This window comes from Candoia aspera, chromosome 4 (genome assembly GCF_035149785.1).
Source record: "Candoia aspera isolate rCanAsp1 chromosome 4, rCanAsp1.hap2, whole genome shotgun sequence".
Lineage (NCBI taxonomy): Eukaryota > Metazoa > Chordata > Lepidosauria > Squamata > Boidae > Candoia > Candoia aspera.
Genome location: NC_086156.1, coordinates 73,964,516 through 73,992,453, shown reverse-complemented (window position 1 = coordinate 73,992,453; position 27,938 = coordinate 73,964,516). Strand labels below are relative to the sequence as shown.

Sequence of the window (27,938 nt, the reverse complement as noted above, 5' to 3'; positions counted from 1 at the left end):
TCATTGTGTCTTCTGACTGCCAGTTGGTGTTCGTGGATGCGCTCTGCTAGTCTTCTGCCTGTCTATCCTACATAGTGGCTGTTACAGTCTTTGCATTGTATGTTGTAAATAACTCCTGTTTTTTCTTCTTGGGCTATTGGGTCTTTTGGCTTGTTTAATATGTTTTGAAGAGTTTTAGTTGGTTTATGTGCTACGGTTATGCCATGCGGCTGTAACAGTCTGTTGGTGGTTTCTGAGATGTTTCTGATGTATGGCAGTGTTATCCTTTTCATAGCTTCTGTTGGTTGGGTTGTAGTGGGTTGGGTGGTGAGGCACTTTTTTATAAAGTTGAGCGGGTATCCATTTTGTTGGAAGATGCTGTGCAGATCTTTTTCTTTTTTCTGGTGTTCTGGGTTGCTGTAGTGTGTAAGTGCTTGTCTGAATAACGTTCTTACACAGCTTCTCTTGTGGGAGGTTGGATTGTTACTTTGGTAGTGGAGCACTTGGTTGGTGTGGGTAGCTTTCCTGTAGACTTGTGTTTCTAACTTACCATCATTTCCTCTACTGATGAGGATGTCCAGGAATGGTAGTGAGTTGTTTTCTTCCTCCCTTGTGAATTTTATTCCATTAAAGATGTTACTGATGGTTTTGTGGGTTTCTTCCAGTTGTTTCTTTTGTATTATGACACAAGTGTCATCTACATACCGGATCCATACTTTGGGTTGTATGTGTGGGAGTGCTATCCTTTCCAGACGTTGCATTACAATCTCTGCTATAAGTCCTGAAATCGGTGATCTCATGGGTGTTCCTTTGATCTGTTGGTATATTTCTCCATCAAACTGAAAGTAGGTTGTAAGGCAGAGGTTGATGAGGTCCATTATCCTGGGTATTTCTATTTTGGTGTATTTGGCTAGGTCTGGTGTGTTGCGCAGAACTGCAGCCATAGATTCTTTTGCTAGTGCCCGGTCTATGGATGTGAAGAGAGCTGTAATGTCGAATGATATCATGATCTCATCTTCTATTTTTATGTTTTTGATTTTCTGGAGGCACTGTAGTGGGGAGTTGATCAAATGTTCACTCTCCTCTGTGAGGTGTCTGAGTTTCTTTGTAAGCTCTTTAGCTATGTTATATATATATATCTCTTTTGATTATCAACCAATCTTTACATTTAAGAAAATACTTTCTCAAAGATATCAAACCTTTCTGTATGTAAAAAGGCAACCTATAGAGCTATGTGGGCTATTAATTTACAGTCTGAACTTGTTACGGGAAACTGATCATAGTTGTATCTGTAGTGTGGGGAAACTGGTATAACAATACTGCTTCCTAGCCAAACTATCTCTGAGCCTTACCACACAGCAGATCATAACAGAGAAGAAATGCAGCCTACTGATCTGCTACATCATGCCCACTGCCACAATTTGCAAGTTGCAGACCAGGAGGCATGGCATGGTGTGAGCCAGCATCTCCAGTCACAATGGAAAGGATTAGAAACTTATACAGGCAGGTACTTTTCTCCAAACACAGAGGTGTGTGGGAAGAAAAGAAACATCTTCCCTGGGATTCCCTAGCACAGAGTATTTGGCTGTCTGCAACTGCAGGGGCAGGTCGCAGAGAACAACAAACTGCCCTTAGGAACAGGCATGTTTTTTTACATATATGATAGATTTTCATCTCTAAGGTTGGTGGTTCAAATTTTTATGGAAGGAAAGAAGAGATTTCATTTAGTATAAATGGTCTTGTGAAATGCCAAGTTCTGGACATAATTCCTAGAAAGAATTTATTCTCTATGGGCAAAAAATTCAACAATAGGTCACCTTTCCCCATTATTATAGCAATGTTACCTGAACAGTTTTTTTTTTCCTTTCCCATTTCTATCCTGATTTATGGACTGCATGGTCCATCAGCTTTTAATAAAATGTTGAATTAAGCTAAAATGGTTTGGGCAAAGACTAAACTTGTCTTCTCCAACTGTTGGCTATGCTTACTACAAATTCTGCAAAGGGCATCACTTGAGTTGTTCGGATACTAAACTCTGAGGCCAATATTTAGCTGAGAAACAATTTTTAAGGAACTGTTCCTCAGTGAAACATTGGCCTCAGAGTTTAGTATCTGAACAATTCAAGTGATGAAACCCTCTTTTAAGGAACCTTCAGGTTCTTAAAAGAACGATCGGAAGGTCGGCGGTTCGAAACCGCGCGGCGGGGTGAGCTCCCGTTGCTCGTCCCAGCTCCTGCACACCAAGCAGTTCGAAAACATGCAAATGTGAGTAGATTAATTGGTACCGCTTCGGCGGGAAGGTAACGGCGTTCCGTGAGTCGTGCTGGCCACATGACCCGGAAGTGTCCTATGGACAACGCCGGCTCCAAGGCTTTGAAACGGAGATGAGCACCGCCCCCTAGAGTCGGACTCGACTGGACTTTACGTCAAGGGAAACCTTTACCTTTACCTTTACCAGGTTCTGGAAAATAACAAAATGAAAATCTTCAACATGTCCTTCTCAAAGACAATGGAATTAAGGAATCTCCCATAAAGACTATAAAGTAACTTCAAGCATTATGTGCACTAAAGGAAAAAAAATGCAACAGAACTTCAGATGGGGTGGATTTCATGGGGGTAAGCAGTGGGCTCAACCTATCAGATTCTTTCTGAAGTAACCTGAGAATAAGCTTAGATACAAACAAACAACATCTCTGAGACTCACAAAGGAATTGTTTTGTGCCAATACATTAGTCTAGCTCCAGCAAGTGCCATACTTCCCCCCCACCAGGGAAATTTGTAGGACAATCATAGGGAGGGTATCTTAAGCAGGCCCCTTTCAGAAGATCCCCAAACCAGTTTACTGTGTTTTTTATAACACTACCCGAATTGTCAGTCTAGCTTAAGGGGGAAAAAAAGGGGAGGCTAGGAAAGAGGGATACTGCACTGGGCTTTTACCCTCTAAGTCTAATTGTTAGTTGTTTCAGAGGAACCAGCAGGGAACCCCATGTGAAGCCTCGGTGGGGTTCCCGAGCATCCAATGCCTTGTGTGACTCTGCATGTAGATGAAGGAAGCCTTTTGGGCTGCTGCACTGTTACTGCTCCTTTCTCAGAGAAATGCTTTTTTCTCTGGCTTGGCTCCCTGCTGGGGCAGCGCTTTTCAATCTTCTTCCCTCTTTTCCCTCCCCCGCCCTCTTTTTAAAAAATCCCCTCCCCTCATCTCTCCTCCTTGCAAAACCCATGGAAACATGGGGAAAAAAAAGAGCTCAGAGAGGGGGGATTTATTTTGCTTCCCTTTATTTTAGAAAATCTATTTCAACATTAATTTTTAAAAGGCTTTTAAAAGAACTTCTGTCTAAGAGAATATACAAATACCCAAACATAGACTACATGCCAATGAAGAGAGAAAGAACTGGATTTTTCTTTTTTTTCTCCAGGTGGATTTTTACAAAGCTGAAGAATGCCAAGACATCTAGACAGTGCAAAGTGTAATAATTTCAATGAGCGATGTGGATCAAGTCTCTGTAAGAAATTTAATTTTATTCTCACAAAAGTTCAGCTACACATAGAGAGAGAGACCCCAAAAAGGATACAGGAAAGTCTAGGAAGAGATTGGCAGAAGCCCATATAAAAAATGATGACATAAGCCTCACAGCATGATGCTACAATAGGCCAGAGATGGCTCACTCATGTGTGGGCAGAATTTATAGGAAACTGGAGGCAGACATGCTGCACTAGTGACAGGATGGGAATAATACCATCTGGCTTGGCCACTCTAAAAAAAAAAAAAAAAATCCCTTCTCACCCCTATGAGTGATATGTGACTTCCTCAACCTCGGGTCCTCTACCAGAGGCCTGGAGTCTGAGGGTTCTGTGCAGTATCTTGGCTGTTCCTAGCCCTGCACTCTTCTGGACAGAGAGCTCTGAGGTTGTTCCTGGGATCTGTTGGAGCCACTCTCCCAGTTTGGGGGTCACAGTCCCGAGTGCCCCTACCACCACTGGGACCACTTTGGCCTCTCTAGTTCTCCCTTCAGGCCCTGGTACTTCTCCAGCTTCTCATACTCCTTCTTCCTGATGTTGCTGTCACTTGGCACCACTACATCTATCACCACCACTGTCTTCTGGTCCTTGTCTATTACCACGATGTCCGGTTGATTGGCCCGTACCTGCCTGCCTGCCTGGATCTAGAAGTCCCACAGGATCTTAGCCCTGTCATTCTCCACAACCTTCTGTGGAATCTCCCATCTGGACTTGGGAGGGTCTAGCCCATACACTGTGCAGATGTCCCTGTACAGAATGCCAGCTTCTTGGTTGTGCCATTCAGTGTATGCTGTTCCTGCCTGTATCTTACACCCTGCCACTATGTGTTGGACTGTCTCTGAAGCCTCTCTGCACAGTCTGCACCTTGGGTCCTGTCTAGTGTGGCAGACCCCTGCTTCTATGGATCTGGTGCTTAGTGCCTGTTCTTGTGCTATGATCAGTGCCTCAGTGCTGTCTTTTAGTTCAGCCCTTTCCAGCCACTGGTAGGATTTCCCAAAGTCAGCCACCTCCACTATCTGTCGATGGTACAACCCATGCAGGGTCTTGTCTTGCCATGGCACTTCCTCTGCTTGATCTTCCCTCCATGTCTGCTGCTGCCTCAGGCATTCTCTCAACAGCTCATCTTTATGGGCCATCTTACTGATGTACTCCTGGATGCTCTGGGTCTCATCCAGGACAGTGGCTTGGACACTCACCAGACATGCTGCACTAGTGACAGGATGGGAATAATACATCTGGCCTGGCATATACATATACATATATATAAAAGCTCTCACAGCCCTATCTATATAGACAGCAGAAATGCCTCCCAGATTAACTAATTCATGGTACCCCCAATGCCAAGGCAGTGAAGTTATCTTCCAAAGTAAAAAAAAAGAAAAAGAAAAATGTAGATTTTAATTGTTTAGGGCCCATTTTGAAACCAAATTTGGAACACCCTTCCCCCGAGATCCAGCAAACCCCTACCCTCCTAGCCTTCTGAAAAGCCTTGAAGACCTGGATTTTCCCACAAGCTTTGGGACAATATATGCCTGGAGCCCAAGAAAGTTGTCTGTTGGATGTGAGTGGTGCGTTGTTTTTGCAGGTGCCTGGGGTTTTTATGTTGGTTTTATATTTTTATTTATTATGGTTTGAAAACCACCCAGGGTTATTGATATATAACATGGATTATATAAATCTAAAGCCTGAAAGCCTTCATACAGCAACTTCATAACGACATTAGCATGCATAGCAACATTTGTGCAAGCATGCCTCTATGCAGAACAACATACATTTAATTATTTTTCTCATTAATACCTCAGAACTCAGACATGCTAATTTTCTCCTTAATATATACCTGAAGAATTAGATAAAGCAGAAAGACAAAGTGACCTGCCACCCGACATGAAACATACTTAAGGTTCTTCTAATTTGAAAGGACATATAAGGCTGTTCCAGAAATACCTCACTTCTTCAATATGCAATTGTGTCATTGTTCTTTAAAGACTCTGACAGGTTCTTTTAAAAAAATGAAGAGAAAACTGTCCTATGTAGCTGAATTTGCTCTATCTGCCTCTTGGTCTCAGATGCAGACATTGTTCAGCTTACAAACATTTTGTCTTGTTGTAGGACAGGATACTTACGTTGGGTGGTGCTTTTTTCAATAACACCAGAAGAGCCTGCAACACCAAGTTGGAGAAACGTGGCCCGATTGGAACGTAATCTGAAAGTTTAAGACAACAAAATAATCACACACACGTTTACACAGTTCATGGAAATTTACACACACTAGCAACAAGCTCAAATATTGTTCTGTTTCAAAGTTTGCAGGCCTGGGTCTTAATTAATTTAATTAATTAATCTTAATTCTCTTCGAAGTCTGAACTCGTGGTATTAAGTTAACTAGTGCCCCAAGAACGTTGCCAATGAATTCTGTTTGAACACTGCTGCCGCCATCCACATCTCGCTAATATCAAGTAGTATCAATAAAGAGACCAACCATGATAACTATCGAACCCCTTGAATGGATAAGTCAGAGAAGGTTAAATCAAACTCTCCTTTATTTTAATCTCTGATCCCAGCCACTCTTCATCATTCTGGTGTCTACCTTTATCTCCTCCCCGGTTTGACTTTTCCTTTACCTTGCCCTCCAAGTGATGAAAGGTGGGTGCAACCTCCACCATCTTCACCCCTATAAACTGCCTCCATATCAAGCTCAGGCCCGCCAGCCAGAAAAGCCTTTCTGTCCACAGAAAATCACCCCTGCCCTAAACAGGCTTTGCATCAGTCTCATCTGATTGCATCGTTCTTCACAGATATTCCCTTTTCCAGCATTCTCACCAAGAAGCCGTTCAATGTCGTCCACCACCACACAGCTGAGCTGAGACTTATAAGCATCATCAAAGATCTAGACATCAGGAAAAAGGAGTAAGAAAGCATTTGGTTAATTGTGCCTTCAAGTAAAAATAAATAAAGCTCTGCTGCTTGTAATTTAATTTCTACCGAATTTAAGTCCTTTGGTTTAACCTGTTTTAAAAGAAAAGCCCTTTAATTGAGGTTATTAATACTAAGTGGAGAAACTGATTTCAAAAGCAAAGTGTCTGCTGTATGGGCTAGGGGCTATGGAATAAAGAAGGGTGGAGGCCAGTTTCTACTTATTTCACAACAAACTGGGATTCTTTGGGAAAAAGTGGAGAGGAGTCAATATTTTTGGCCATGTTCAAGGTAATTTCTTCCCCCACCCCCACTTCCCACCCCCACTTTGTCAGAGTCTCAGTTAACAAGATGCCAGTTTTGGTAAACAGCAAGCTTAAATTGACATCTGCAACAGTGCTACAAAAATTAATTCAGTTTTGTTAAATCAAGCATTGTGTGTTATGATAACTGTTTACATATTTAGGCCATGCTCATGTCTTCTCTGAAATTTTTCTTATGTAAAATTGCAATGCATTCTAGCTAGTCAATAGGGCTGTGCAACACTTTAAATCTGATTTGGATGAGATGCTTTGGAACAGCGAGAGAATGAATGCAACACCTCTTAGCAACTCTTTAAAGAGACCAGGGTCTTATTCTAGGGTCATGTGGCTGAGCTGAATCCAAGGCATTGTACAACCCTACTCTTCATCAAACAAGACAATAATGTTTATATGCCACATTATTCTTCATCAATAGAAAACAGTTGAGCTTTTCCTAACTTTTGAGGGTATTAAAAGTAAAAAACCAGGAGGAAACAATACTTCCTTCTTCCTGGTGAGATAAGCAACAATTTAATCTACTACTAGGAAGTGTAGTTTGGCTAAATATTGGAAATAACTAAGACTTTCTAAAGCAACAGTGTACAGTATATCAACTGATCCTTGGAAATATTCAAGACAAACAGAAACAGATCTCTATAGGTAAAGATGGTTTCAGTTTCAGAGTTGGAATACCTATAGCCCCTTCAGATATTGCTGATCAGGACAGATATTATTGCAGTTCTTGTAATCAGTTAATAATTGGGCCACATATTACCCACCCACTTGTGAGATGTAAGACCTCTGGCTTCAGGGAAAATGAATTGATGTAGATATACAGTATGAAAGGTTCCCCACAAGTAAACTTAGCCCATCGGGCTTTCCCACTCTAGTGCCTTCCAGATGTGCTAGAATGGCTAAATCCATTGGCCATGCTGGCTGAGAATTAAAAGCAAGATATTTGCAGGGCAAACGGCTGGAGAGGGCAGAATGATACCCACTTGGTTATTCTCTACTATTCCAATGTAAATTGTCTTTTCTGCCTTTAGACTTGCAGCACAACTTTGCACAATGGTCCCTGGATTATATTTTTGCTTTTGCCTATCTACCTCAGCATGTGACCTGCATACCCACATCTGTTCTAGCTCTTGGAATATCTTTCCCTTTGTTATTATAAGTCTATTTTCACACTCATGTGTCTTAGGCTCTGACTTGAATTCAAACCTACCTTGCTAACTTTTAAAACTATGAAACAAACTGTTAAGCATAGACAGAGCAGTAGGGAAAAATGACTAAGTAATAGATCAGAAAAAAACTGTAGAGAACAGATTAATAGTGTATACCTTCTTAATTGCCTGGCACTTGGCAGTTTCTGAAAAGCCAATCATCTTATCAGGAGAGCAGATCTTGATGAAGGGAAAATTAGATTCTTCTGCAATCTTTGCGGCTAAGGCTGTCTTCCCACTGTGTGGGGGACCTGTTTACAAAAAAAAAATAGCCCAGGGTTAGACAAAACCAAGTAATAAGGAACAGCAAACCTTGCCAGTCTTACAGAGACAAGAAAGTCTCCTGATGAAAACGGAGTACACCTGAAAGAAAATGGCTGAGACCTACATGAACTTTCAAGTTCTTAAAATAGCTGTGAATCTTGAATCTTCACTGAGACACAAAGGATTTCTACTTTAAGCCATGTACCACCTCTAGCAACAATCAAGTTTGCCTTCCTGATAGGGTGGCTCTTGGGACAGAACAGAGATTCTGTCAATATACATCCATCCCACTGACCAACCACCATTACCTGTTTGAAGTTAACCAAGTGATGTAAATAATAATTTTGGAATTTCTTAGATTTGTGGTGTCAGGAGTGGGGATGGTTCAGAATGACTCAGAATTTTATTGACTCCATTTATCTAGACATTTGCTTGATCTGTCATTTCTTGTGCAGAATTGTAATTTGGGTGTGAGGTTAACATTTCCCACTATAACTAGACAGTAATGTAAAAGATTACAAAGACTCCTTTCTTGACACCTTTTATATCATTGAATTTCCAAGTTTTCCTGGATGAAATTAATTAATTAAGCAGAGCTATTACAAACTGACTGTAGTGTAGATTTAGTGACCATCCTTGTGGACAATCTATTCCAGGAATTAAACAACAAGAATGCTTCATTGTTGCTTTTGATGAACCTCTCAGTAACTTTTGATACAATTGTTTACTGTATCTTTCTTGATTGTCTCCTTCCCAGTTCAGAGCTTTGTATCTATCTTCATGATCTGCACTCAGATACATAAGTTTTCTAGAAGCTTTAAGGAGACAGAGCAAGTATGTATTATTCCATCCATAATATTAGATAGCAGTTAGCACTAACCATGTGGGCAAAGCCACTTCAATGGTTCCCAGTTTCAGTTTGCTCACTATTAGAGACCATGTTGTGGCTTTTTAGATATCACACTAAATGTGATTTGAGGTGATGGTGAATTAAGCTTCTATAAAGTGTTAAGAGAGAGAACAATACATGAATCCCCTTTTCCAACAAAGGTGCCAGAGACCCTCCTCTGTAATCTCTAAAACACTAATAATCAAAAATCTTCCCAGATAGAAGCAAGTTTTCAAGCCCTGTACTCTTTCTAGGAGCAGACCACATCTAATCCATCCTCTGTAGATAACAGAGCACAAAACCTACCTTCCAAAAGAACACTGACCAAGGGAGTACGGTCACTGTTTTTGACCTGCTGAACAAGAAGCTCCCCATCATCCAGCACCCGAGTAACAGGGTCACCCCATTTAATAATGCCATTCATAATATAGCTTGCATAATCCTCCTGATTGGTCCCAAATGCCTGCAGGTTGGAAAGAAACAGTTATAGTAAAGCAAATAATGAATAACTGCCTCTATTTGCAAGGGTGGGAACGATCTGAACTAGTTCTTCTGTCCAGCAACAAGAATGAATTAAGGACACACTCACCGGCTTAATGTCATTCTCCAACGAAGCAAGAAAATCTCCCCTTGTCACTTGCAGGGATTCTGCTTTTTCCATATCAACTTCCACCTTAGTGCTGGCCTAATGAAAATGGGAGATGGCACATTAACAAGGTAGCCAACAAAAGCGTAAGCTCAAAATAGGGCTGCAAACTCAATAATGGAACTACAAGGAAAAATCTCAAGTAGCCTCAGTTTCCCTCTAAATAAAAGCTAAAAATATGTGTAGACATTTCTTTCTAAAAAAATCTCTTGGAAACAGAATTGTATTGGAGTAGAGTTTGTGAGTGCACGCAGGGGAGTAAAAAGAGGCAAGAAGTTTAAAGAACATAAAGCAAGGTAGGAAGTGGTACACGGCTGTTGGGGAAACCAGAATGGTTTGTAAGGACAAAAAGGCATCGACTGGTATACCTTTTAACAGTTTGCGATAATCTAGCTGTAACTATATTCCCTTTTTTTGTATCTCATGCTTTATGTCATACAAATATATTAGTCTTACTCTTTCTTACTCCTTTTCTGCACCTTGCATGAGGTTGTATGTATGTACGCATCATGCATTTCTTTCTATTTGCTCCTGTCTATGCTGCTGAACTTTGGGTAATTAGGACAGTTGAGCAAAATGGCTGATTTGAACTCAGAGCTTTCTACCCCTTATTCATAAAATATCCCCAGTAGGAAGCAAGGCACCGTCTCTCTGATGCTCTTATACAACATGATCCCTTATGGAGGGTCCTCAATGCTTCCTTGTTCAGTGCACAAGATACTGGGAAGGTACTGTGGTGGGGCACACCTGGATTGCAATTACAGTGACTAAGGTGAGTATGCATAAAATCTTTCTATATACATAAAGTCCACCCCATATTTCCAACTGTCTTCTAAGGGTAAAGTAATTAAACCATTACATTAAGAAAGGAGGTGGTACCCAACAAGGGTACAGAGACTATCTATCTTCATAAGCGATTCTGAACTGGGGATGAAGATGGGGAGGCCTTGATAGAGCCAGGGAAACTAGATCAGCACTATGGAACTTGGTAGCTTGCACTCTATTGAGTTGCCATAGTAAAAATATTGTCCCAATATGGATTTTAGATCATCCTTAAAGTGCATTTTCCTTAAGGCTCATTTTTATGAACTATAAGGCTCTCCTCCCTCTTCAAATCCATTTGCACAGCATACACACTAAGAGCTATGTGTTCCAGGATGCATTCCAAGCCCAACACCTGTTACAGTCAGAGGCTAACAAAAATCAGCATTTCAACACTCTCCAATATAAAAAACTCATTTAGCTCGTTTCAGCTAATCTCTAACCTTCTCACCCTGACATTTCACATCTGACATCACTCATTTCCTGCTAAAAGCACAGTGACCTTTACAACTAAAAATGAAGGAGAAAAAGAAAATAAGAGAAAGAGAAGTAAGGAAAGATAAAGTCTCCAAACCACATCTCACCCTGAAATCAGGCCTCTAGGAGCTAAGTAATAAAATTGATGTAGATGTTCATCCTCTCTGTGCAACTAGGAATATTAATTCATTATACTGTATAGGTAAAATCTAATCCCATTTCAATATCTAGTAGTAGACCAGGAGGGCAATGTTTGATGAAACTTCAGAAACTAAGGAGATGAATGTTTGATATTTAGCTATTACAAGGGAGATACAGGTCAATTTCATACTTGCTACCAGTGTATCAATCTTAGCAACTATATTGAAATCTGCGTGTTTTTTGCCTTTGTATTTTATACTTTTTGTCTTCTTTGACAAATAAACAACATTTAATTAGGTGAACACAAGCACAACTTTGCTTTTGAAGTGTTATTTCTTTAAAAATCCAATCCATTTGAACAGGCAGCAAAATCAAGTCATTGCAAAAATGGTATACATAACATACTGTCAAGGAAACATTCCAACCCCAGGTTGTTTCAAAATGGAGGCTAGACTAGCGCCAGAACATTTAGTCCATCCCAGAGTCAGAACATTTCATGATGGAATGTTTCATCCATCCCTGATCTCACAATGCCATCATTTTTCCAGCCACGTTTGATGTTTATGTACCTGCTCTGCCTTATTTTAGCATTTAACAAAGCTGAGCCCTGCCTCCAACGACAACAACAAGAAATGAGCAGACAAGAAAAAAGAGTTTGGGACAGTAGTCCATGAAGAGCTAAAAATGGGAAAGAAGATTCAACTTCTTTCAGTTTTGTATCACACTGCCTGAGTGATGTAGACATCTGGACAACAGACAGGGCTACACTTTGACCTTCAGATTACAGCAGGAGGAATTGTAATATAAAAAATGATGGGGGGGGGGTGTTTATACTGTGGATTTTAATTTTCTAAGCTGCCCAGAGTCACCGTGTGTGAGTTGGGCGGCCATATAAATTTATTAAATACATAAATAATGTGCATGCTTCAATATTATTTCATCTTTTTTCGGTCCCCAGAAACCACATGAAAAACTGCTTTTACTCTTTGAAGTTTTCTCTCCCCACAAATGTTAAATTCAAATCAAGAATGAGAGGGAAAATATTGATTATTTAAACATTTATCCTGCATTTTAGGGTTAACTCTAACTAACCTAAGCAAAACTCACACTTCCTCCATAAGAACAACAAAAAAGGGAGAGGCTTAAAGGGACAGGGCCCAAGTTCAGATCTTGCGCCATCTGAAGAGATCGGGTGCTGCTAAGAAGGAGCAAACCTTAATGTGTCTGTTCATAGCTGTGGACTGGGCTGCCCGAACCAGACCCTCAAGTTCAGCACCACTAAAGTTCTTGGTCTCCACGGCCAGTTCTGAAATGTCCACATCTGAAGCCAGCAGCTGGTGGGTTCGCATCCTTGATGTGTGGATGTTCAGAATCTGCATTCGACCTTTTTCATCAGGCAAGCCTAACCAGAGAAATTATCATTTTGCTTTAAATCGTTTTTTCACAGTGATCTTTCCAGATGTAGTGGGTCTGCAACTTCCAGAATTTCTAATCAACATCTTAGTTGGGGAAATCTGGAAGTAACGGTCCCCACACATCTGTAGGTAGCTCTTTAGACATTATCACTCTCTCCCATGACTGCAATATTATAAGAGGTGAAGTAATAACCTTTCTTTCCCAAAGCCCAGTCCTCTGAGGAGGCTTTTCAGGAGTAGAAAGTGGGGTGGATATCGCACCTCCTTTTCACCTAGGATGTAATGGAGATTTATGAATCATTTGATTACATTTAAGCACAGATAATGTCTGACCGGAGAGTCATGGACACATCCATGCAATTTTCTTAGCAACAAGTCTTGCCATTGCCTGGGATGTTTTTGGACTCCCCAGTCTAGACTATTGCCCTGATAATTCCTTAAGAGTGTCCTATCCAAATCCAAAGCTGTACTTTCCCAAATTCAGATGTTATGAAGGATGCAAGCTTACGGCTTGCTGCAGTTTCATATAGCAAGCTGACATGGTCTAGTTTGGTCTAGTGGTTAAGGTGCTGGGCTAGAAACCAGGAGACCATGAGTTCTAGTCCTGCCTTAGGCATGAAAGCCAGCTGGGTGACCTTGGGCCAGTCACTCTCTCTCAGCCCAACTCACCTCACAGGGTTGTTGTTGTGGGGAACACAGGAGGAGGAAGGAGTATTAGATATGTTCACCACCTTGAGTTATTTATTAAAAAAAAAGGCGGGATATAAAAATTAAAGAAATTAAAGAAAAGAAAGAAAGAAAGAAAGAAAGAAAGAAAGAAAGAAAGAATAAGATATTCTTCTAATGTAAGAATTCAAGCATTTGTGCATGATCACATAGAGGCAAAGACACTCTGTGCTACTTGCAGGGAATCAGAAAAGAGTGGCATGAATATCTTTTATAATAAAAAGTGGCTTTTTTCAATTTGCATCAAGCTGCAAAAAGTAATGGCTTGTGAGCTGCAGCAAAGGTTGCTTTGGTCTATAGGAATTCTATCTCTACAAATATTTTCCAGTCATGTGGATCACAGTTCTATTAGTGTAATATTCAAGAGAATCCCTACTGCACATCCTCCTTGTTCAAGATAATGCAAATTATGGGGAGATGGCTGAGGCCATAGGATTATATGCAGCCAATCCAGGCTCCTACCAAACCTTTCTGATGCCTACCATCTGCTTGTGGGTTTTGATAGCAACTGCTACTGTGATTATTTACCAATCTCCATTTTCACTTCCAGTCGTCCAGGTCGCAAGAGTGCTTCATCAATCAGGTCTGGCCTATTGGTCATACCTAGGCATCAAAAGGAAATTGTTACTAGCTTGAAAAAGAGTGAGCCCAGATACTACCCTTGATTTTTAAGTTAGCTGGCTGAGCTCTCTAGGCACCAAACAGTCACACTTGGTTGCTATAAGTTTCCACTAAGCAAGGCTCAGCCAAGGAGGCAATTCAAACATAGCATTTCCACCAGGTGAGACTGTTCTGTTTACCTTTTATTTATATATATGGAGATCCCAGAAGGATCTCAAAAATTGCATGCGTAGGAGTCATCTAGTCACATGAGAGAGAACAAAATAATGAAAGGAAAAAGGGCTGTTCACTGACTTGAATTGCAATACATCTGGAATATGTTTCAGAGATATCTTGATGCATCTGATATCTATGAGCTGCCCATTATATGGATGATCATATGGATAGGATCCCAGCTAATATGCAAGCTAGTTTCTTTGAAAGCAAATTTAAGATACAGTGTGGTAGTGAAAGAAAGAGGGGAGAGAGAAAAGGAAAAAGACAAGAAAAATACCACCACCCTGCCTTGTACTTTCACTAGCACAAGTCCAGCAAAGTTTAGGAACTGGTTCTTCCACCAATATTATTCCTTGGGTTTGTTCTCACTTTTTCTTTTTTCAAGTAGCTGTTTCAACTTTTTAAAATGTTTTGTTCTATTTTATCTCTTTTAGTAATCAATTTAAATATCATAATTTCAAACCGTCCTTAAAGAGCAGTGGTATAAAAATTTAGTGCAAAAGACCTCTTCTGTAAGAAATATAAAAAGCTAAGAATGAGTCAATTTAGGGGTCCATAATTCTTAAGACTGAATATAAACGGCCCATAATTTCCTAACATGCAAGGTGAATAATCTAGTTTAATCCCTTGTCCAAGGCTCTGCACTTTTGTTTTAGTCTCAGGACTCTGAAGATTAAGACATCCAAAAGGAACTAGCAAAGAAGTCTTGCTTCCATCCCCCTCTGCAGGAAGCTATGGCAAAGTCCCCATCTCAAGAGAAGAAGGCAACTGCATACCAATCACCAAGATGTTGTTCAGCTGCTCAACTCCATCAATTTTGGACAAGAGCTGGTTCACAACAGTGTCGTGGACACCAGTGCTGCCTGCCATGCTCCCTCGTTGTTTGCAGATAGCATCGATTTCATCAAAGATGATGATGTGAACACCACTGTTTGCCCCAAGCTGGTGGAAAAAAATGAAAGCATGCCATAAAACCATTGCCAACCTTATTTTAATAATAGTTTTTGCAGAATGATGTTTTAAGGAATGCAGAATAAAAGTAAAGCAGATCTGGAAAAGCACAACGTAGAGGTAGGTTAGACTGAGAGCACGTGAACGGCCCAGAGTCTCATACACTGAGTTTCCACAGCTAATGGGAGACTTGAACCTGGATCTCTCCAATCCTAGTCCAGTTCCTTAACTACTATATCACAGTGGCTCCAAGTATTGGAAAACATTTGCTGGAGGATGCTACTGCACTCCTGCACTGTTTACCGGCTTCCCAGATCATCTAGCTGGTCTCTGTGGGAAAAGAAAACAGCAGCCCTATCTGCAGCCTCAATCGACTCTCCTGTCTCAGCCTTCCACCACCCCATTCTATAGTTAGGGTAGCCAGACACATGGCTACGCTGAATTTCCAAATGAAAAGATTTCTAAAATTGACTGACAGCCATTGGAATGGATCCAAATTCTTTCCTTCCTCTAGAATGCCCACTGTATCATTTTGAAAATTGCAATCCCATGAGCTACTACATCTCAGACTGCACATCACAGAGGCTGTTAAAAAGAAAATCTCTCTATCTTTGCCGTTTCTTTCCCTCATCAGATCTACTTATTTTTAATTGCAAAAAAATAATCACATGGTGATTTCTGCCCATCTCCATTCAACTTCATTGTTCATGAGGGGAGGAAAACCTCCCATACAATGATGTCATCTAAGCCACACGTTTCTTATAACAGATATTACATGACAAGAAGAAAAGCAATGCTACAGGTTGCTACTTTGGCAGTAACACACATTCTACTGCATCTGCTTCCAGCCTGAATCCTAATCCGAACAGAACGCCATGTGATTCTTTTCATGTTTCTAAGTTACCCTCTTCTGTTCTTCCTCAGCATCTGCAAAGAGCTTGCGAATGTTGGCCTCCGATTCACCAACATACTTGTTGAGGATTTCGGGCCCGTTCACTACTTTTGGCTCCCTGGCATTCAGCATTTTGCCAATCTGCCTGGCCATAAGCGTCTTACCACAGCCAGGAGGGCCGTATAAGAGGATGCCTTTCACATGCTTGCAGCCTAAAAGGAAAGACGAGAAAACACTGTCATGAAGCTAACACAGAAGATCTTTTTTTGGCCAGAATAGTAACTGGTACAAAATACAGCACCAATATATTACCTGCTACTCATAACACAACTTATCAGAAACCTGATATTCATATCATTTCTCACCGGTCAAGAACTACTCTTGGGCCTTTTCCATAAGTACAGTTCAAAATCATAGATATTACCATTGGACTGACAGCTTTGGGTCAGAATAGAGCCTGTTCCCACATAAATCTACCCAACAAACCATTTTTGGAGACTGCTAAAACTACTTTCATCTTCTATGGGCAACAGATGATAACAGTACCCGTACATTGGCTCAGATGTAAAACTATATGCACTTATTTGTACTTGGCAAAAATATGTTAAGCATATCATAGTGGAGGCTTTAAATCTAGTAAGTGAAAGGAGAGAAGTGACTAAGTCAAAGAGACAGGCACATGGCCTTGTTTCTGTAGAAGGAAATCTGAAATTGGAGCTAGAAAACTTTGTCATGTATTGTTGGGGGGTGGGTGGAGAGAAAGCACACAGTAGACATCCCTCTGATTTCAGTAACCCCTCCAGAATACTCCAAGCTCAAGCAGATTAATTCCCTTTTTTGTTCCTGTCACACAATTATTTTCTTCTCATAGATTTTTGTCTTTCTTGAGAACCCCCAGCATATACGGAAAATAATATGTTATTTTGGGGTGATCTCCATTTCTCTTCTAAACTGTTGAGTCAAGTTTGTTATTTGCAGAGCTACAAGGAAATATGTTGCCAAATGGCTCCTGTTCAGGCTGGAGACTTCCTGAAGGAAACTTCTGAAGGTGTTTTACACTGAAAGGAGACATCTGTTTCTTTTCTATTCCTTTGAAATCTACTTCCTCTATAGCTAAGTAGGCTAAACAGTTCAAGGTTGGAACTGGCTACCAGCCCCAATTACTATATTACAGGGGAAAAGCAATAGAGTATGCAACCAAGTTTTTAAATCTCACATTATGCACTCACACAGACACACATCCAATTCTAGTGGTCACCTCCAAAAATTACTAGCTATTATGGGACGAAACAGACTAATCCTCACCCTTCCTTCACAATTTTGGTGAACACTTTAAAATTTCCATGGCTCAACTGGCTTAATTACTAGGTTCAGAATCTGCCAACATTCTCTATTTTGCCTTTTAAAACTACTTTTAATACTTAATAGTAAAACAATGGGCTATAATACAGATGTTTTGCGAGTTAGTCTTTCCAGCTACCACGATCACCCCAGGGTGTAAAGATAATGGGCTGAATGGCATTCGTAAGGTTACCTTGAAAGTATGTCAAAATTCAAAATTCAAAAGAAAATTTTTGCACATTAGACTTCAGTTCAATAGAGTATGGCAAGGAGATGCACTGATACCCAGTTATCAACTCAGTAAACTCCCCCCCCCCATTATTTCTTGTCTGTAGCTTTCACCTTAATGCAATGAGATCAGAACAACATTCAACACAAATCTCTCCACATAATGATTACAGGTTACTGTTTGTATTGTACACTGTCCTACCTCTTCATTCTCAAAGTACTGAAGAACCAGAAAGGAAACAGGAATATTGTAGATAGAAGTACATGTGTTTTATACATTACATTTACAAACACAAATAATTTCAGCACAACCAAAAGAAGTATCTCAAAAATGTCAGGCATATAAGAAAATACTGCCACTTTCTTTCTGAGTGAACTTGTTTTATTTCTAAACATTCTCGGTCACCTAACACTGAGTCTAGAGCAAACGTACAGAACAGCAACACTGATTAAGATGGGCGGACAACCTTCTGATGCTAGGTACTACACTTAACACCTATATATGCACGTGAGAGAACAGCAGTAGGTGAGAAGACGATGAAAAGTGGTCAGGGCCATACCACAGACAGGGTATGGCTGGGATTTTCCAGTTTTCCCAATGTTTCGAGGAGGCAGCACCTTTTTTTCTTTGTTCTTTTGTGTGTCAATCCTATGCTAAGTTTCATGCATTACCAAAATGATTCAGGTGAAGGAGTAAATAAAACATAAGCACAGAAAATGTTCATGTATCAGGGTGTGAGAATAAACTTACTGGAGGATGGCTAAAGGGAAGCACTGGTCAAAAGGGCTCAACATTATTTCTGACAGCCACAGAGTCTTTGGGATCTTTCTGAAGATGAATTAACAGAACTATATTACACCAAGTTTCTCTATTTCAGCTAGGTCTAAGAAAGAGCTCAGGTGGGCTTTCTAGTTGGAAAGGCAATAAAGTTTTAAGATGGCTGCTATGACTCATACTGTTGACATTTGTAATTTTTTTTTAATGCATCTGCTTTGCCATTACCTTGATGGGGAGCTGGATAGAGAAAAATTTATTAGTCAGCTCTTAGGTATTTGAGAGAGACAGATGGAAAAGCAAACACTCAATGCAAATGGGGGAAGGAAAGAAAAAAAATATAGTGGAGGTGAAAGACTAATTATACACATGAACCAGCAAGGTGGTGATAAATTAAAAGTGATCCTTGTCAAATTAGTGTCAAGGAAGAACCTGTTAATTCGGCATGTGGGGAACACGATCTCTTGTGTAGCCAAAAATCAGTGAGGCGGGATTTGAATGATGAGTGATGCCAGTGAAGGGGAATCCCAGCTTGCTGAGATGAGAGAGGCTACAAAAAGGCTATGAACAAGTCAGAACAGATTTTGTACAAACACGTTTAGGGAATTTCTGTTGCCAGACAAGCCAGATGAATGTAAACCCTTGATGCTGTATGCTAGCCTCTTTGCAGTAAGAGGCCACAGAGTAAAGGGATACACCCAAAGATTTCATCTATGTGAGATATGCCATTATCAAACAACTCCACATAACTAGAATGACTGAGCATTTGCACACGTACATACACAGATACATTATCTCTCATCTGATTGTGATACCTAAAGGGCACATGCACACTAATGCTCTCTGATAACAATAGTTTACTCCAGCGGAAACTCCAATGCTACAGGACCGCAATGGAGAGGAAACTGACTTGGCAGAGAACAAAACTTTTCTTTTTAGTGCTAAAGGTACTGTTATAATAAACCACTTCTATGAGAGCACAGGTGAGATTTGCAACTTGATATTCACCAGATGTCTCAGACTACAACTTCCACAATCCACTACTACTAGCAAGGCTGATTAGGATTAAAATCCAAAACCCCTGGAGGAGACCAGATTACTATTCCAATATTAGATTCTTAGGTCTGCTACTTCAAAGATTGGTCCACATGTTCAGTTCTATTCCTCGGCAGCTATAGCTCTTATAAATAGGGATGTGCCAGCGTACTTGTCAAAAGGATGCTCCTTTTCCTATGCACATTTCCCAATTTGTGGCTCTCCCTGCTGTCCCCCTTCCCCACCATGACTGCATGCAATAAATAAATGAAATTATTAAAGGTTCCTTTGAAGCTATAATGCATCTACATAGAGGAGTTTGCCTGTACATCTGTAAAGTTTACAGATGTAGCCTTGCCCTCTGTTGGAGAGAGGTCTGCTATCTTTTTGCAGAGGAAAGGTCTTGATTCTTTCATTATTAAAGATGCAGAAAACCTACAAAGTTACTCATATGGCTGTTGACCCTACACTTTGATGAAGAATACCTGATGAATATCATTTTTTTAATTCTAATTTTCAAACCCTCCTATACCAACTTACTTGCTTACTTACTTTATTTAGTGTGTGCGCACACGTGTGCCTTTGAGCCAGTTTTTGATTCCTGGAGACTGCATGGACTAGTCCCTGCATTTTTGCCTCCTTCCTAGGACTGAGAGGGAGGGACTGGCCCAAGGTCACCCAGTTGGCTTTGTGCTTAAAGTGGGACTAGAACTCACAGTCTCCTGGTTTCTAGCCTGATGCCTTAACCACTACACCAAACTGGCTCTCTTATACCTACCTACATATTTATATTTTTTCCAATAGGCCTCAGAAAGTATACATTTTTTCCAGTATATTTAATTTTTCCCAAAGTTTCTGAAGCTTTAGGTAGGGGATATCTCACATTTGGCTTTTTCAAAAAAGAAGATCAAGTTATAGTCTATATTAAATAAACTCTCTCTACTAGGTTTCTCTAACGGATTAAAGCTATAAATGACCATTTCCATAAGGGCTGAAGTCCAAAGTCTATCATACAAGAATTTTAATGAAACCCTTTTCATATAGTTCTTATTATTATATACTTTCCAAGCTATAGTCTTAATTTGTAGGATATGAAAGGTTAAACTAAATCTTGACATCAATTTTAATTCTGAAGAGTGTAATCTTGAAGCATTCAGAAAAAGGATGCTGCTGACAGCTGAGCAATAAATGTATTATAATTCTGTGAGGGTTGCCATCTTTGCTACAGGTTTTAAAGCAGACCAGCTGCAAAACTTGCTTAAAAATCCATCAAGCCAAGAGATCTGGGGAGAAATATTTTTTCTACTCTGTTTGTCCCTGGTCTCTGGCCATTACAAGTAACCTTTTCCTGAAATAGCGCTTAAGGACAACCTATCAATATTACCAGCTTCTGTTTTATTGGCCTGGGACTGTAAATAATAAATAATAAAAGCCTCTATAGTCTCCTAACCATATAAAGAATGGCACGAGTATTCAGAAGCTTCAGAAATGTAGCACAAGCAAGGTGAGATAACCCAGCAGGCCATATGTATGTTCAGAACATGCAGCCCAATCTCCAAATCCCACTTCATCTCATAAGCTTTGATTATAAGATGGAGGCTTTGCACTAAAACAAACATTCTGAAATGCACCATTCTTGACAAAGAGCAATACAAATTTACAAAGCAGCCACATATGAACTCAGGTTATTAATCCTAGCTCGGCATGGCGCTTTCTAATTGGAAATAGCTCACCAAGGTCTCAGACTGGGACAGCTCTCTCCTAGTCCAGGATTCTATAGAACATCATGAAGAGCCTTGCCAGATGAGATCAAGAGTGCTGTTCCCAGATAGCCTGGGAAGCGAGCCATGAGGGCAATAACACTTCCTACTGGTTTAACGTTATCATAGATCACTCAGATACAAGATCTCTGACTGCGGGAAGTTTCATTTGGGGCCTAATAGTACTGATGGACCTATTCCCTCTCCCTCCATAAACTGCCTAACCACCTTTTAAAATTAAAACTGTTCAGTATTGCAAAGAAGTATATTTTGTCTGGCCTGAATCTACCAGCTATCAGAGGGCTGTCCTGAGTTTAATATCACATCAGCAAGGGTAAAAACCAGTAGAGCTGATTGGCAGCAACTGGAGGAGCTGGAGATGCCACAGATTAAACCCGGGACCCTCTCCATACAAAGCCCACAGTCTACTGCTGAGCCCTCCCCCACACTCTCACCTCTTTGCAACCAACAGAGGTCTCTGTACAAAGTGTCCTCACCTGGCCAACATGGAAGACTCTGAAAACATGAAGACAGGCCTCCCTTCAAATAGACAGGTGATGACAAACTTCAAAATGAGGCCACTCTGTATCTCTTCTAGCACTGGGGCAATACTTGCACTTGCATCTTATCTCTCTTCTGAGAGAAAGGCAGGCAGTGTATCCAAATGTCAGCATTGTTAACAAAGAGCTTATAAAAGTCAGCCTCTTCCTTAAGATAGGTCTATCTAAATGCCTCTGCTTACCGCCATTTGCTGATCAAAGGTCACTCCTTAAACAGGGCACCAGTTTTTAATTATTTGCTCACCCACTAGTAACACGCAATCCAGATGGGAAACTATGCTCATCAAAATAACAGCAAGAGATACATCAAGGTCCAAAGACAATGTTGTCAGTGTGGCATTCTCAGTAGGTTGACATTTGATACAAATTAAAAGCAGATAACCACCTCATTAAGCTAGTTTGCAAATACCAGTCTCATACCATTTACAATATTTGTTTTGCTTTAGCTCCCAATATACTGTTCACTCAAATTTCCACACTTTTCATGTTGCTTGGCTAAGTGACACTTAGATAATGGAAACAAACCACACTGGCAACAGAATTAATGCTATTGTACACTTATTAGACATAGTGACTTGGCTGACATAAGGACAATGGGATGTGTAGTTAAAACAAACACCTGGAAGGCTACAGGTTCAGGATAGCTGCTTTAGTGGGCTAGCCCACCAAAGACACAGATATTTATATGGAAAGGAGAGAGCTGAGAGATTTTATAATTTCGATAGCATCATTCATTTCTACAGCATCTTACAGAGTTTCATAAGCAAAAGGAGACATGTTGTTGCCTCCTGTCTTTGAAGATTATACTTCAAAATATCAGCAATGTGGAAGACAACAAAGGACAGATAGGAGGAGATGAGGAGAGTAAGTATTGGATGTTAGCAAATGTACTTTCCTGAATTTAGGCTTGACTTCTAGCTGGAAATTAAAACAGAAAGTTAAACAAAAGGTTGCATAGTTACAAGAGACTGTTGTCCAGGCCCAAAATCCCAACCGCTTAAACCAACACATGATATTGGCCCAGGAAACAGACTGAGATCCAGTGAAAATGATAGAGTACTATAGAATATATCGAAAAAGTCCAATTCCTGCAACCATTTTTGTAATCAAGTTCTATTTATTTCTGCTCTTCCTATCACACATCACTCATATCTGATGGTAACACTCAGAGCAGTGAACTTCAGAACATAGGAAAGCTTTATTCTGTGGCAGGTAAGATAATAACTAAATGCGTGGTGGCTCTTTCTAGTGATTACAAAGTGTTTAAGCATAATATCTATTGGCCTCCAGTGCTACAGTAAAACCAAGACCACCTGCAGGAAAAATGACAATGAAAGAAGATGAATTGGAACCAATAGACCCTCTAGGATTTATGCAAACTGGAGAACAATTATCTCTTCTGATGGAATGCAAACAAAAAGAAAATCAGATTAAAGCAAGAATTCCTAATACACATTGAGAAAAGCCCTGGGCTAAAAGTAAAAATTGCACATATTTAAAAATAACTTGAGCCCAAAAGTGGGGCTGAAAGCTTGCTTTTTATTATTATTATTTAACTACATTTCATTTACTGTAATTTTAGGCTTTTAGCAAAATCGCAGCTGCAGAGGAGACACCCCAGCAGCCTTCCCTTCTAAGAGCTCAAAATGAGAAGGCAGCCCAAAACGTGCTCAAAGATTACCGGAAAGGCCACCAGCATGGATGGGTTGCAGCTCACCTAACCTTAATTTCAGTCATCAGTCGTGGGCAGTATTTTGAACTTTATCACTGGTCCACATCGCTAGCAATTTTCTGCAGCTTTTAAAAATCTAGCATGGTTATTTATTGTCAAATACAGAGCTATAAATCTAGTGTCCCCTTCTCTGCATATACTTCTTTGATACAAGTAAACCAACACACACGTCCATTCTATTTTAGAGTTCAGTATGATACATACCCATCAGGCATCATTTTCACTAACTATAGTCTATGGCAGTGTTTCTCAACCTTGGCAACTTTAAGATGTGTGGACTTAAAATCCCAGAATTCCCCAGCCAGCGTCCACACATCTTAAAATTGCCAAGGTTGGGAAACACTGGTCTATGGTGTAGCACTATCCATTAACATTCCTAGAGACTGCAGCTATGGAAAATGCTTGTGGGTATTATGTATAGGACTCTCCCTATCTCCTTAAATGGCTGGATCATTGAAACGATAATTAAGGCTATTTCACAAACATTCAAGGTTCTGTGTGAATAAAATAAAAATGACGATAAAAATCAAGTGATCTGGGAAATGACAAAGGGGCCCAATATCCCTGAAACATTTACATTTATTGCAGTAAGAATTTCTCTGGACTCAAGTTAACTTCATCATTTGATACGGCTGGTGGAAGCCTACAAAAAATGCAAATATATGCATTTTTCCACTATGCATATATTAGCCTTTAAGATGCCACAAGCTTCCTCATTTTGCTGTTAAAACAAATTAACATGGTGTGACTTTTGCGAAGGGGGTTCAAAGCGACTTCTTCAGTATGAACAAACTCTTCACTTGTTTCTTCCTCCTTCCTACCGTATTCTTGGACAGTTGCTATTCACTCCAATGGCAGGCTGGATGACCTCAGGGTCAAAGCTACCTCCAATTTCTACCGGTCAAAAATCTACTGCCTCACAATAGGGCTGCCTTTGTAGATTTGGCAGAGTGGTGTGGATTTATATCCCTGGTTTTTCTCCCTCTGCTTTGCAAAAGGAAGAGTTATAGAACCCACCTTCTAAAGCAAATTGTAGTGCAGATGATCAATCCCACCAGACTACAGCTGGCATATTTATCACTCTTCATTTGTGAGGCACAAGAACAGGGAAAGGTAAGGAAAAGAAAAGACAGAGAGGGAAAAGATCTGCTTTTGCTATGGTGAAAGGTGAAAGTCCCCTGTGCAAGCACCAAGTCATGTCTGACCCTTTGGGGGGACGCCACTTTTGCAACGTTGTCTTGGCAGACTATAGCGCTGGTTTGCCATTGCCTTCCCCAGTCATCACCTTCCCCAGCAAGCTGGGTACTCATTTACCGACCTCAGAAGGATGGAAGGGTGAGTCGGCCTGAGCCGGCTACCCGAGAATCCGGCTTCCGCTGGGATCGAACTCAGGTCGTGGGGAGGGTTTTGGTTGCAATGCTGCCGCCTACCACTCTGCGCCACATGAGGCTTACTTCTGCTATACAGAGAACCAACTCTTTCTTCTCTTTTCCTCTCATGAATTATTATGGCAAACCTGAACAGATGTCAACCTGGCATTTGAGCCCTGAAATATAGTTGGAAAAGCAAGTTATAACTAATGCAGAGAAAAAGGATGAGTGTCAGGAAGCCGCACTCTTCATATTTCAGATAAGCTTCTCTAGCCTAAGGGAGGGGCCTGTCGAAAAGAAAATGGAACTGGAATGGAAAGCTTTGCTTACTAAAAAGCACAAGCCCTATTTGAAGAAGACTGTAGCCTGTCAGGCTATAAGAGGCTCAATCCCCATCACCTTCTGTCAGGAAGTCATAAGGTAGCTGACTTCTGAAAAACTAACTAGATCCCTGGCCAGCAGCAGGAATTAAAGAAGTCTGAATTGGTTGGGGTAGAACAACTCCATGAGACAAGGAAAGGCTGCCCACTGCATCTCTGCCACCTCTTTCCTTCTTGTTCTCTACCGCGCTCTAAAATGAAACACACTGAAGCATAAGAACGGTACGTGCTTCCAGTTTTAATTAAGAAGTGTGCTTGGATCATCAGAGGTTGTAGCTGGCAGAACAGCCAATCTAGAAACAGTAAGGAATGGTACGAACTCTCTCTTCACCTTGTCGGTTGAATTGTTTTATAGGAAAAAAGCAATTTGTCCAGTCCTGTCCATTTCCCAGGAGCAACTTGAAAGCATTTAAGTGGATACCGTCCTCAGGACAGGAGCCTTTAAGTCATGTTTTGGTCTTCAGCTGAGCGAAATTCCTAATTCTTGCCCCATGAAGACTTTAGAGCTAAGTGAACATCCAGTTGGCTATGTTGGCAGGTTCAATATGCTCCAAGGCTTTAGAGCATGTGTTGATTGTGCACTGAACCTACCACCACCCAATCTGTACCAACTGTCTAATACAAAGTGATTTTACTTGCACTGGAACCCTAAAAAGGTTAACTTATTTTTATTGACCTCACCCAGCTTAAACAGTGCGGGAATATTTTATCTCAAGTCTTTTCTGCATTTCTTGCTACCAGACATTTTCTATTACATACCTGTTAACCCATATTTTCATCCATGCATTGGCCTTTATCCTATTTCTTTTTTTTTTTCAGTTTGTAAGATAGCTTCTGTGATTCGCAGTGGGCTCAGACAATATTGTAATATCTATTCATCTTTATGTTTGGTACAAACCCATTTGCTCCACAATCTCAGGTGGGAATACTCGGGAAGCAAATGCCCGCCGGAATATATCAGAAAATTCCTTATCAAGACCTCCGATACCCATCTTCTCAAAGTTCCAATCAGGGTTGATGATAGACTGACGATTTTCCCGAGTTTTGGATTTGCCTACAGGAAAAAAAAGAGCAAATTCAAGGATAATTTTTATCAGAACTAGTGCAGATGGCTGCTCTGTGAATTCAAGTTGCACCAGTAAATTTCAAATATACTATTACACACATCTGATGTATAGAAGACTGGTGAGAGCAGTTGTGGTAATTAAGAACATGAGTCAAGAACTATTTCAAACTTATTTAGTTAATAATGGATTGAAAGACTGAGGAACACTTCACTATCATATGAAATACAAAATGTTTTCCATGTTTTCCATACACACACACACAAACATATTTCAGATTTAACTGAAGTTTAGTTAACTAAACTTTTTATCCCCACGTTTTAATAAAAAGGGAGATTTGGGGAGGTTTCATGTGTAGACTCCATGCAAACAGAAAGCCCCCTTTTAAGTAGGATGGTTAAAGATTCTGCTCTGCTTTCTTACAAGTCAAGGATATAATAAGCCTAGCTGGAAGTCACAAAGACTGCCCTAGAATCCCTGTATTTTTTAATTGGAATGGACCAGTAAACCACGCTGAACATGACAGGTTATGAAAGATTGTTGAAATACCTGAAAACCACACGTTTCTTTTAGGAGAACCCACTTTCTAAATTTCATGGGTTTGGAAATATGTTTGAAATCATTAGAGCAGCATATGCAGAACATCTAAGGGTTTATATTTATGTTTTCCATATATCTACCAGCCATTGCTTTGGTCACTTTCCTCTAAGAGTAATACTCTCTAACAATGCCAAACTACAAATCTGTCCATGTTCAATCTGAGGTTGAAACAGAAACAAAGAAGGTTTGCTAATTTGGCGTAAGTAGGCAAATAGACAGGCACAATAAGTTTATGATAATAGTTAGGCATGACACCTTATCTTTTTGCAAATGCAGGAGATTCCCTCCATCAAAAATTGCCTTAATTAATCTTAAATAATAGCTAGTAGCAGTCAAATATCTGAATAAAGTCTGTAAATCAATACAGTCACCCAAATTTAAGTTCAGGAAATTAGATAAGGGTAAAAATATTTTTTTTTCTCAATGCATAAAGTGGGGGGGGGATACATTTAGCTGCTAAGTATCAAGAGGCCAATATATTTAACCATTCTATCCATAAAGCATTCTAATTGGCACACAGGAAAGTTACTGATGTATTTCTAGACAGGATACATAGTAGTTATTGATAGACTAGATCCTGTCCTTCGTTTCAATGATCTATTCTGAAAACAAACTATAATTAAAAATCCATCCCATAATTCTGTTAATACTAAAAGCGAAAGAATAAATTAAAAAACCCAAACTGACGGCTACAGTAATATGTAATAGCATCATCTTATGTATGCCTGTTTATTGTTGCAGGGGCTTCCATAACCTAAACTCTTCCCAGCAATAGCCTCACATGGTAACTCTTCTGGAGCCCAGAAATGTGCTTTAAACTGATAGAGTTACTCAGTCCCTCCACACAAAATTCTGTTTCCTTAATTTCAGTAGAACAACTGAAGATAAGGAAGAATGCGGTTGTTTCTACAACACTTTGGGAACCAGGAATTCCTGCTGGTCTGTTGTAGATGACTCAGAGTTCTACCAATAAATTCAGACCTAGCTAACGTTCACCCATTTCTACCTCCCATTACACTTCTGACCTTGAAAAGCCAATCCAGCCGGTCTATAATTTGTAAGGCCCATCACTTAGGAAGTTAAAGCTGGCGTAGTTC

General features: G+C 40.2%; 1 protein-coding gene across 3 annotated transcripts in view; it reads right to left on the bottom strand.

The window, feature by feature from the left end:
• NSF (N-ethylmaleimide sensitive factor, vesicle fusing ATPase) overlaps positions 1–27,938 on the bottom strand; it is a 65,702-nt gene that overhangs the window by 11,526 nt on the left and 26,238 nt on the right. For all 3 annotated transcript variants that reach the window (XM_063300570.1, XM_063300569.1, XM_063300571.1), the window contains exons 8-17: positions 26,076–26,231; positions 16,009–16,208; positions 14,930–15,095; positions 13,845–13,919; positions 12,390–12,577; positions 9,679–9,774; positions 9,396–9,552; positions 8,054–8,187; positions 6,319–6,385; positions 5,622–5,701 (exon numbers count right to left, since the gene is read on the bottom strand). In XM_063300570.1, the coding sequence (XP_063156640.1) occupies positions 5,622–5,701; positions 6,319–6,385; positions 8,054–8,187; positions 9,396–9,552; positions 9,679–9,774; positions 12,390–12,577; positions 13,845–13,919; positions 14,930–15,095; positions 16,009–16,208; positions 26,076–26,231 (1,319 nt within the window). The remainder of the gene's footprint in view (positions 1–5,621; positions 5,702–6,318; positions 6,386–8,053; positions 8,188–9,395; positions 9,553–9,678; positions 9,775–12,389; positions 12,578–13,844; positions 13,920–14,929; positions 15,096–16,008; positions 16,209–26,075; positions 26,232–27,938) is intronic.